This window comes from Gopherus evgoodei, chromosome 1, assembly GCF_007399415.2.
Source record: "Gopherus evgoodei ecotype Sinaloan lineage chromosome 1, rGopEvg1_v1.p, whole genome shotgun sequence".
NCBI classification, from domain to species: Eukaryota; Metazoa; Chordata; order Testudines; family Testudinidae; genus Gopherus; species Gopherus evgoodei.
This window is the reverse complement of record NC_044322.1, coordinates 357,119,351-357,131,216: the sequence shown is the minus strand read 5'-3', so window position 1 is coordinate 357,131,216 and position 11,866 is coordinate 357,119,351. Positions and strand designations below refer to the sequence as shown.

Below are 11,866 nucleotides of genomic sequence, written 5' to 3'. Positions count from 1 at the left end.
GGCTCTAATCTCAGCCACCAGCTCTGAGTTTGTCGCCTCTTATGCCCCTTCCAGCCCTGCTCTGCCAGTGTTGGTGGTCTCTGCGCCCTCTCTAGTTCCTTCTCCCACTCCCTGCCCTTGTTCTATGCTCTCGTCATGTATCAAATGCTCTCCCAGAGACTTTTTGCCAAGCCACTACCCAACCCTCTTTCAGCCCTCTAAAAGCTCATTCCTTCCACATTGCTCATGAGAAGTGAGGAATTTTAGAAATAATCCCTCACAACACAAAACAAAATTATAGAACCACTAAGACACATACACATAAAGCTGAGTAAGGGCACAACCCTATTGTCACAACCAACATCCCTTCTGACCCTGTCTCCGATTGTTGCACGTATTCATTGCATCATGTACAAAACCGGGCCATGATCCTGCAAACAGCTGTGAGAGGATTGACCCTTGAGCCTTGCCAAAGCCCTGTTGAAGTCATTGAGGCTCTGCATGGGTGTAGAAGTCTCATTACAGGATCAGGGCCTTAAACTGCACAGTCTTTAGGCTGGGGGCCCTTGTCTCTTTGAAGAGCACAGCAGCCTCTGGGGAATGGCATAAATAATGGACCGTGTAACTGGAATGGTGCTAAGCTGCTTTACAGCAGCAGAGGGTCTGATCCAATATCAGTACTACCTCCCTCAGAAAGAACGAACTATATGAAGGTATCATCCCTCGTGCAAAGACCAAAGAACAACCAGCCAAACAAGACATAATTTATTATTACTTTATTAACAACGCGGCTGTTACAATTCTTCAAGTAAAAAGGGGATTCTTCATTTTGAATAAAAATTAAAATATAACTCTGAATATAGATTTTCATTTATTTACATGAAAACATATATACAGAATACAATCTTACAGCAAACTAACAACATGCCCTTTGCTCTGTTGAATTTTAAAAAGTAAAAACACCAGCAAGGTTTTTTGGGGAGGGGGGTTGTTACACACCAAAGGGGCTATATACATAAGATCTGAATCAAATCTGTGATACAAACTGGAATGCAAAATGGTCAAAGGACTTCCCACAGACACCACTATGAAGGGGTTATGCTGCTGGTCGCCATGCTATTTTCTATCATTATTTGCTTTAAAGAGATGATCGGGTGTAACTGATCATCTTTTTCTGATCTTGTTTTCATTCTGAGTTTACTAACCTAAGGGTTGGTTCTATCCAAACTGTACAGAAATGTCTTGCCTCCCTTGAACTGTTTTACCAGTGACACAGTCCAATGCCCAGGAGGATGACTAACCCTGCTGTAGTCTCAATGGTGGCAGCTCTTAAATAGCCACACAAGCATTTCTCTGGCAACCAGGTCTCTACAAAGGAGAGAACTTGGTTTATGTCCATTAATATTTACCACTGAGAGCCAAGGGCCTGATCCAGCAAAACACTGAAGCACGTGCAGGGGGGCCATCGCTTTGGTTTCCATGGAACTGCTCATATGTTTAAAGTTTAAGCACGTGCTTGAGGGCTTGACCCAATGTCTATTTAAGTCACTCTGTGTCTTTCTATTGACTGCAATGGAAATTAGACCAGGTCCTAAAGATGGGATACACAAAGGTATTTAGGCACCTAACTCCCTTTGGAATCACCTAAAGGTTTTGCTGTCATGGGCCCAAACTCAGCCGTTCTCACCCAGGATGAGATCCCCTCGATCCCAAAGTTGGAGACTTGAAAATGCCATAAGCTTCCTCCCTGAGGGTTTCCTGGGAAGCATCCCCTCCAATGGAATGAGTTTGATGGGGAGAGGTGGCCTCCTGAACCCACAAATCCAGGGGGGCCACAGGAAATGGAACCCCGAGGAAAGAACAATCTTATGCACTGCTCCCTCCTGCCCCATGAGTGTCCAAAGCTGTGCTGCTATTGGCCAACTCCCTCGGCAGTCATGGAGAAAACTAAACTCCTACCTGCAAACGTCTGAAAGCTATAGACAGAGGACCTAGCGTTGACTGTATTTCTATTTACTGACATGTTTTTCTTTTTTGGCACTTGAGTTTTTAGCCATAAGGAACAATCTGAGCCACGTCTATTTCAGAACACATTGCACGAGAAAAGAAAAAATGTTCGAAATGGCCTGACATTTCTGAACTCTAAGAAACTATAATGGGATTGGCTCTATTCTCAGAGATACCGAGCATCTGCAGCGCCCACTGAAGTCAATGAAAAGGCTCCAGAAATCATCAGACCTCCTTTTTTAAGTGGGTAGAGACTGATTTAGTGGTCTGGCCTTGGCCAGCTGGGTTTGAAAGAGCTGGTGACTGGGTTTGCTAAGGAATGCACTGACTTTCCAATCGAGACGTGTTTCAGATTAAATTTAGGTGGTGATAGGACAGATTTGTGGGGATTTAGGCACCTCACTCCAGCTCACTTTCAATGGGAGTTAGGCGCCAAGCCTGAGGAGCTTTTGTAAACCTCACTAGGCACCTCTCTGATCTTTAGGAACCTGTGGCCCTGTATAAATGGATATGCAGGTAGTAGTGTAGACAATATATCACTCACTTTCTCAATAAGGGCCCCGTCCTGCAAGGCGCATCATTGGAAGTGCTGAGTGCCATCAATTTTAATTGGATGTGGAGCGTACTCAGGGTATATCTACACTTCCCGTGGATCGATGCTGCGGTGATCAATCCACCGGGGGTCGATTTAGCGGGTCTAGTGAAGACCCGTTAAATCGACCACAGATCGCTCTTCTGTCAACTCCGGTACTCCACCGGAACGAGAAGTGTAAGGTAAGTCGACGGAAGAGTTTCTCCGGTCAAACCAGCAGGATGTAGACAATGTAATAAGTAAACCTAAGAGACATTGACTCCAGCTTCGTTATTCACGTAGCTGGAGTTGTGTAACTTAGGGTGACTTAACCCTGTAGTGTAGACCTGTCCTCAGTGTCCCCAGGATTGGGCTCTAGAGCTCCAGCCTTATCTCTCAGGGAAGAGCTGGGAAGGGGTGGAACGTCAGAACCTGGAGGCCAAGTGTCAGAGGAAGTCTTTCTTTAAAACCAAATATCAGTGCCCAGAGGTTGTTATGCCTCTGTCAGATGGCTCGCGGGGGTGATAGAGGCCAGGGGCAATGGCTTCTTGGCACAAAATTTAGGAGCAGCCTAGTGGTGTTAGGTGGGAGGAGGGAGCTCTCTACCTGCTGGGAGCATTGGGGGAATCTTCTAACAGTTCTTGTAGAGAGGTGGGAAGAACTGTGTTCTGCAGCTGGAGTGGGAGTGAAGGGGCAGGGATATTGGCAGGGAGAGGAGAGGATCAGGAGCTGAGACTTTCCTCCTTCACCCCCTTTGGGTTCTAAGGATGAATATATTTCTCCTTCAGGTTCTAAAGGGTGATCCAAGACGTCAGTGAGGAGAGGGGCTTATTAGCATGGGACCAAGGATATTACTTTTGCATCACATTTTAAATGCTTTAATAAGACACCAGAGAGTAGAGCTTTGCGGCCTATAGGCTAGGAGCTGGATTTAGGTCAGGGTCTATGCCAAGGGGACACTGGAATATGGTGCAAAGCTGCTACCATCTTCCCTGCTCTAGGGGCATCAGAATGGGCCAACCACGGACTCCAAAGTGGACCGGGCTCGCTTGGATGCTCCGATTCAGCACATTCTCCCTCTGCCAGTGGGGCTCCTGCAGAGCCTTGACTGTCATTTAGAGTTGACCATCCTTGGTGGTGAAACCCAAGGGAGGTCAGCAGCAGGACCACCACATGCTTCCTTCTTGGAGCATAGCTGCTCTCAGGCCCAGCGGGCTGGGCTAGCACAGTGAGGCGTAACGTGCGTCCTTCTCAGTGAAGGCAATGGAGCCAGAGTACTGCTTCTTGGCCTGAACAAATGACCTACCATGGACAATAATGTTCCCAGCCTTTCACCAGAGTAAACACGTTCAGGCCCTTTAGCTCTTCCATCTACAGAGACAAAAATATGCCATTGCAAACCCGAATCCCCTGTCTAAGAGCCAAATTCAGAACTGGGATAACAAGATGCAGCTTCATCAAGAGAGTCTGCACCCAATTACACCCATTCTGAATTTGACCCAATAGATCTTAGGTGAAAATGTGTCTGTTCCTTAGTATTCGACCTAGTAACTTTATCCACATTTCAGCCTAGAGCAATCTTTGTTCCATACATGACCTTAGCAACACACTATTCTAAAACCTTGTTCATTTTCTGGAACTTGAATTGCGTGCCGGAAAGAGTCATCCGTCAGTTCTGATGTCTGTTCAAATCTTTACGTGACAATCCGAGTACCTTGTACAATTAAACCGTGTTCAGAATGGGTTTTGTTTTACATACAAAAAATTGGTTAGGAAATTCAGCTCCACTTCTCTGCAAAGGCAATTATAACAACAGACTACGTACATCGGTTTGATACCTTCCCACTGGCTATTCTAGGTGTCAGTATAAGAACACACTTGCCACACAGGCCAATTCAGGGTAATTTCAGAATAACTAAGGACTGGAGGCCACAGCTATCAGCTGTCTCCAAAAGGAAGCAAGAACATAAATGAAGACGGTTAAGAAAAACAAGCTGAAGGTGGGGAGTAGAAATATACAGCTTATATGGGCGAAAATTAAACTCTGCTTTTTGATAGATGTGATTTAAATCTCACTGGTTATTACCATAAAGAAACAACCAACAGTAAAAACTCCCTTGTAACTTTCATGAGACTAGGTCAGTAGTCAAAGTACTGCCTCCCACATGTTCTGACTTTTGTTTTTGCCTGTGGGTGCTCCTCTCTGCCCCCTCCCCACCATGCAGGCCTCGGGGGAGGGGGGGAGGGGCGAGAGGCCAAGCAGGGTGGGGGCTTTGAGGGGGAAGAGGCTGAGCAGGGGCAGAGCCTTGAGGAGGAGCTGTGGCCAGGGCCTTGGGGGGAGAAGAGGCTGAGTGGGGGTGGGGTCTTGGGGCTGAGCATGGATGGAGCAGAGGTCCAGGTACCGGGGCTCACAAAAGATTAATCCAGTCCTATGGGTGGTGAGCACCCCCTATTTTCTTTTGGTGGGTGCTTGAGCCCTGGAGCACCCACGGAGTCAGTGCCTATGCTGCCACCCAACCTCTGGACATAGCTAAGAGTTTCAAGACTGGACATTATCCTGTGTGCGAAGTATGCAGCCATCCACACCCCGATTCATTCTTACAGGAGTATTTCACTGCCCCAGAAACAGCTACAGTTAGATGATGTTCATTCTATCAGCACGGTGAATGATCCTGAGTTCTTGCAGTAGTAACAAGGAGCTTGGATGCATTAAACTCCTCTCTGGGCCAGGTTCTCTGGTGAGCTTCAAAATGAGGCAAAGGGCCTGAAAATTCACTAGTATCAGGCAGCCCTTAGCTAGGCCAGCTCAGGCATGTTCAGCTCCTGTGCCACATACCCCCTGCCTGGCCCAAGAGTGTGTGTGCGCACTCTGGCCTTTCTTTGATAGGATATAGTCTCTTGGGACTGCTGCTGACTGACAGGTTAGAGCAGCCCTCAGGGTGCTCTAACCTATGCCAGGGTGGGAAATAGTCTCAGCTAGACAGGAAGCTGTAATAGGCTCCCTGGTGCCCCTTTTGGTTGTCCCCTATGCAAACTAGGCACAGAATATAATCTGGGCCCTTTCTTTATATGAGTTTAATCATAGGAAATTTTAAAAGAGATGGCGGATATTTAAAAAAATGAGGACGTTATAAAGCGATCATAAGCAATTATCAAAATGATTAGAGTGACATGGGCCGCTGCTCTGTGTCCAGTAGAATTTCCATTATAAAATTCATCTCTAATGACTTGTAGGACAAATTAAGGGTTAATTCATTTAGTGATCAAACAAAAAGCCTCAGCACAGGAGCAGCCACTTTCTCCTTGTCCTCTAAATACAGATGATTTAAACTTTAATACTAGGATCTGCAGGACAAAGCAGCTGAGCCTGATTCTGCCAGTCCCCCATGTATGAAACGTCTACCAAAATCAATAGGTGTCTGGCAGGATCCAGCCCCATTTGCAGCAATGTCTTTGTATCCAAATTCCAGAGGAATAAAATTAATCAAGAGCAGAAATAATGGAACCAAAAGGCAAACTAGAAAGACTCCTTGAGAATCTATAGGGCCATCTATATAGAATCTATACTGAGTCAATGGTTCTTGCATAAAACATGCTCCTAAGCAGATTTTGATTCTGTACGTAATGGATGTTTCCGAGTCATTACACTGCACCAAAAATACATAGAATTTAAGGAGTCCTCAAGAAGGAATTTGTATGGTTGAACCCAATGGCAGTTAATGGTCAGTGGGCTTCTCTGAGCATACCTAGTCTTCAGGATAATCAGATTCAAGTCAGCTGCAATGAGACAGTGTAAAGCAGAGCTTTAAAGTAAACTCCAAAAAGAACTGAAACCCAGAATCGATGTTGAAGTGATAATGTTCAAGATCTGGGTCAAGAGGGCAAAAACTCTGGCATTCAGAATGAAGACAAAGATTATGTTTCTGCCTCCATCGGAGTGTGATTTGACATCACAATATCCTAACAGCGCTGTGCAAAAAGTTCATAATAAACCCAAGATTCAGGCAGAGCTCCCTGAGCCTTGAGGACAATGGCTTGTTTGTGGCTTCAGAGAAAATCATGTAAAAGTCTGTGGCTTCCCCGGAACCCAGGATGAACATGATGATTTGGGCTGAGTTTTGCCTTTTTCGGGAGAGTCATTCAAACCTTAAACTCAAAGGGAAAAAACCCTCAATCTTGGTCCTGATTCTGATCCTGCTTTCAGCAGTTTTACAAATGGAGTTAATCCTGATTCACAACAGGCCCAACGTGGGGCAGGAGCCCATGAGAAATGGTAAAAAGGTCACACAAACCCCAATGACCCAAATCCTAGGTGTTTCACACAACTCTTTATCCTTGCCACAAGGATGCGCTGGGCCAGGTTCTCTGGTAGACTCCAGCTACTTTGCATCGCTCCAATGACACAAAGGAGTCCCATATTCAGTTGAACTGGCCAGAGTGGCACAGAACAGCTGCTGCACACTGGTGAATCTGGACCTTGATAGACATAGGCACAAAAGGATGGATTGGGCCAGATCCTCAGCTGGTGTAAATCAACATCCCCCCTCGCTGAGGTTTTGGGCCAAAATTCTGATCTCACTTACCCCAGCATAAATTCAGGCGACACAGCTGACTTCAATAGATTTACACAGGTCAAGATGAAATCAGAATTTGCTCCAAAATCTCATCCTTAAATCTGAATGTCCTTGTTTTCTGGGGATTCAAAGTCAGACCTTGAATATTAAGTGACTATAACTTAATGGTCTTTAGTATAAAATACTTCATGCATGCTCCATGGCAAGAATGAAGGAAATACTGTACAGATCCAACCACAGAGACAATCAGCTTACTGTACATAGCTATATTGGGCTTGAGAAGAGTTCCTGGGTCCTATGCTTTGATGCACGCCTTTTAGATCATTGTATTTGCGACTGATACAACAGAGAGCATGGTTTGGATTTCCCGTTTAAAAATCACATGATAACATGTTCCTCATTGCATCACTGTTATCTCTCTTTCCTTGTAAGACTGAACAGAAAAAAAAGCACATGATCATTAAGATCAAAGTTGCAGGAAGCCATGGGTCACTTGAACAACGATCACTCACATTTCAATATGAAAGAAGTGTTTTGAAATCACCGAAGGGATCGTTTATGTCCAGCAATTGACCTTAAGACATCACAATCAGTTATAAACGCTTGAACATTTTCCCTATGGAATGTGTTTGCCATTTGTAGGAAAGCTTGCTATATCATGGCCTCGCTCCCCCACAATATAACACTCTTGGAGAGTTTCACAAAAAGAGACGGCAGCAATACTTCAATGTGCTTTACAAATACGGAAATATTCATTCAACTTGGATTTTTTTTGTTTTTTTACAGGAGGTGTCTCAGAACTTCCAATTTCACATGTTTCGAGGAAAAACCCAAGTGAATTTTAACGTTAAAAAAAAAGAGAGAGAGAGAGAGAGAGAGAGGAGAAGGAAATGCAAGGACTAGTAGAGTCAGTTGGCATATTGTGCATAGAAAGCAACTTTTACTCGCTCGATCTGGTGACACAACTTGATGGCTGGGCCAAGTTTCAGCTCCATGCATTCTTGCACTGTTGGGAGCGTCAGTAGCAGAAGTGCTTGGCCATCAATGTCCTAGGGAAAGAAGAGACAATGAGAAGTTGCTGTTTGCAGACTACTATGCAGAACTTGAAAAGATGGAACAGTTGGTTTTGCTTTAGGGCTGGTCAAAGCAGGACTGACATCCTGGGAGAGGAAGGTGTCTAGCCACACGGCAGCAGCATATTAGTATGCATGATTTATCCTACATCTAGAGGTTCCACCGGAGACCAGAGCCCTACCGCTGTAGAGACAGTTCCTGCCCCATACAGCTTACACTTTAAATCAGGGGTAGGCAACCTATGGCATGGGTGCCAAAGTCGGCACGTGAGCTGATTTTCAGTGGCACTCACACTGCCCCAATCCTGGCACTGGTCCAGGGGGCTCTGCATTTTAATTTAATTTTAAATGAAGCTTCTAAAACATTTTTAAAACCTTATTTACTTTACAAACAACAATAGTTTAGTTCTATATTATAGACTTATAGAAAGACACCGTCTAAAAATGTTAAAATGTCGTACTGGCACACAAAACCTTAAATTAGAGTGAATAAATGAAGACTTGGCACACCACTGCTGAAAGGTTGCCGACCCCTGCTCTAAACAGACGTGGATGAGAAAGAGGAAGTACTATCCTCATGGTACAGGTGGGGAAGCAGGCCCCAGAGAGAGGCCTTAGGTCAGACAGGACATGTGAGACAGAGCAGGGAGCTGACTGCAGAATTTTGGAGTCCTGTTCCTTAACCACAACGCCATACTTCCTCTCTATGCTGCGTTGGCCCCTGACCTGGAAGGCAAATCTCTAGGGAGTAGAGGACAGTTCAAAGCATTCCCCGTTCAGTCTTTGGCTTCCTCTGCTACTAACAAAAGTGCTAATTTGGATTGGGCCACTGGGAACCAATTTAGGCCACTGGTGCACTGATACCACTGTTTATGATTGCTGATCACTGTGGTCTCATTCCCCCATCAATCTGTCTTATCCACCTGTTGTCTTTAGTCATGATTAGATTGTAAACTCCTTGGGGCAGAGACTGTATTTTTGTTCTGTGATTGTACAGCTCCTAGCATATCCGCTTCTGGTTCATGAGTAGGGCTCCCAGGCCCTGTGATATACTGTATAATAATAATTAATAATAAAATAACTCATTTCACATAGGCCAATGAACAGCTGTCAGAGGGCAATCGTTTTCAGACACAACCAATGGGGTTTGGCTTTGAACGGCAAGTGAAAGATTCCTATAGTTCTTCCCTGGTTCCCTTAGCTGCCCAGTGCCCCAGATGAAATAGATTTTATAACCATTATCTCACGGTTTCCTCTTTGGTTCTGCTGATTAATTAAGCGTTCAAGTCTTTAAGAAAAACAAAAACCTACCACATTTAAAGCCAACAAGCAGAATCTGAGCATACGATCACAGGGGAAAAATAGAGGTATCCAACTGCGGTCAAAGGAATTCACAATGTAGACAACACAGTAAAGGTCAGAAAGAGCACAAACTGTGTCCACAACTAGATTATTTACCATCCTCTGGACTCCTAAACACAGATGATGCATGTACATGATAAGCACTCTTCTGATCACAAACACCTACTCTATTTTTTTTTAACATTTCAACTCAACGAAGAGGCACATTGCTAGGGCCCCCCAGGTGCTGTCTTGCAGATAACTAGAGCCAAAGCATTGCTCATGTGCGGTTAGCTGAAGATCGATCCCATAGCACTTTAGGCAAGAGGAAGGGGGTTAGCTTTGGTGTCTTGGCAACATTCCAGTCTGGTTAATATCTTATTTCATAGATTCGTAGGGCAGAAGGGACCATTGTGATCATCTAATCTGACCTGCATGGAACCTCCCCAAAATAATTCCTAGAGGATATTTTGAGATATCATTTACTAGGATTCTCCCCTTCAGCATGAATTCGATAGCAGTGGATGTTATTCATTAGTGGAGTGACTATTTCTATCTATCTAGGGCCCATTGAAAGATACTATTAGCTTGATGACAGCAGTGCTCAGCTCCTGCAGATTTAATTGCCTTTAATTGGAAGTGTTAAGAACGTCTTAAAATCAGGACACGTTTTTAGGAGCCTGCCAATGGATTTTGGTGCCTAATTTCAGTCAGACAATTTCGACCTAGCCCAAAGCCATCCACTGATTCAGAATCTGGGTCTTCTGCGTCCTGGTCCGGTGCTTAATCTAATTATGGTAGCTAGGGTGACATTCACACTTGTGTCATCAGACATCCTATGTACCATTTAAGTGCCACCTAAGCCCGATGCACGGGCCCCATACTGACCCTGACAAGGATGAATTTCACCCTTAATGAACAAGGAAGATCTGTTCTTCACCCTTTTCATAAAGGCTCAGTTGCACTTTCTTGTACTGTGAATAAACACCATTAACACAGTGTCTGCACCCAGAGAGAGGTAAGATGTGGCAGCATACCTGTTCCTGAAATATTTTGGCTAGGGGAGCGCAGTCTGTCAATTTAATAAACCTCACAACGTCAGTCACTGTCCATTCCAATGGATTGCTGTCGAGGATGAGTTTCTCTTCCTCTTCTTGCTTTATTTCCTGCAAGAGCCAAAACACTTGTAAAGAAAAGGTTACAGTGCCCAGAATGACTCATCTGTAGAGCATGTGGCACTCTCTGCAGATGGTTAATACTTGATAGAGAAGGTTATGTCAATAGAAAAAATATTGCCATTAATTGGGAGCTAAGTAGTCCACCAATATACTCACTTCCTTGACTTGAGTGCACTTCTCTCCTTCAGGGGATGAGAGACACTGTGTTTTGCGGCCCCTTCTAGCTCTCTCGATGGGAGCGGGTCTGTCTGACTCAGTGCTGCTCCGTAATGTCACTGATCTTCTTGGTCGGGCTGAAGGTACCTCAGCAGAGGAGGTGTCAGTCTGGTCATCACGTAGCTCTGAGCTGGTTTCTTCGCTCCCTGTCTCATCTTCCATAGCATCTGGCTCCTCCTCTTCACTTTCCTAGAGCCAGATCGTCACGGAAACATTATGACATTAACATAAGGTCACATCCTACTCTCATTTACACTAGTGTCAAATCAGAGTCATAGCACTGACTTCAGCTGAATTATACCCCTATGTATGCCACAGTGTCGTACCATTTAGGCCCCCAAGTTTAGGTTCGGTTACAAAACCTAGTATTAAAATGAATTTGTATTCCTATTTTTTTAAATGTCAATGAAAATGGTTTTTCGTTTCAGTGTGAACGTTCCTCTGCTGTGCTTGCAACTCTAACATTGCAATCTTGTGCTAAGGCATGAGAACTGGGAAGTGAAACTGACTAGAAAAAGAATGAAACTGACTAGGTTTCTTCTCATTTTCCAAGCTGAGAGAAGGTAAAAAGCAAATTAGATGTTAAAGCATTCTTCTTTTGAAGTCCTCAAAGTGATGGAAAAATGTACTACATTCTTTGATAATCTACTCTAATGATTAATTACCCTGACTGTTAAAAAGAAGCACTAAAGCTGGTCAAACAATGTTTTGTTTCAAGTTTTTTACTGGAAAATACCATTTTCACAGAAACAGAAACATTTAGAAAAATGGGTCAATTTTGATGAAATTTTGTTTAGGCAAAAAAAACTGAAACAAAGCATTTTGATGATGTTGAAATATCCCACTTTCATATTTTCAGAATGGAATATTTAGATTTTTCATTTCAAAATGACTTTTCCAAATGATATTCATTGTTTTTATGTAAAA

General features: G+C 44.1%; 1 protein-coding gene across 3 annotated transcripts in view; it reads right to left on the bottom strand.

The window, feature by feature from the left end:
* Positions 1–771: 771 nt before the first annotated feature.
* The window catches only part of SFMBT2 (Scm like with four mbt domains 2), a 234,462-nt gene continuing 223,367 nt past the window's right edge, over positions 772–11,866 (bottom strand). For all 3 annotated transcript variants that reach the window (XM_030572497.1, XM_030572663.1, XM_030572588.1), the window contains exons 19-21: positions 10,880–11,128; positions 10,583–10,711; positions 772–8,180 (exon numbers count right to left, since the gene is read on the bottom strand). In XM_030572497.1, the coding sequence (XP_030428357.1) occupies positions 8,040–8,180; positions 10,583–10,711; positions 10,880–11,128 (519 nt within the window). In that variant the 3' untranslated portion in view covers positions 772–8,039. The remainder of the gene's footprint in view (positions 8,181–10,582; positions 10,712–10,879; positions 11,129–11,866) is intronic.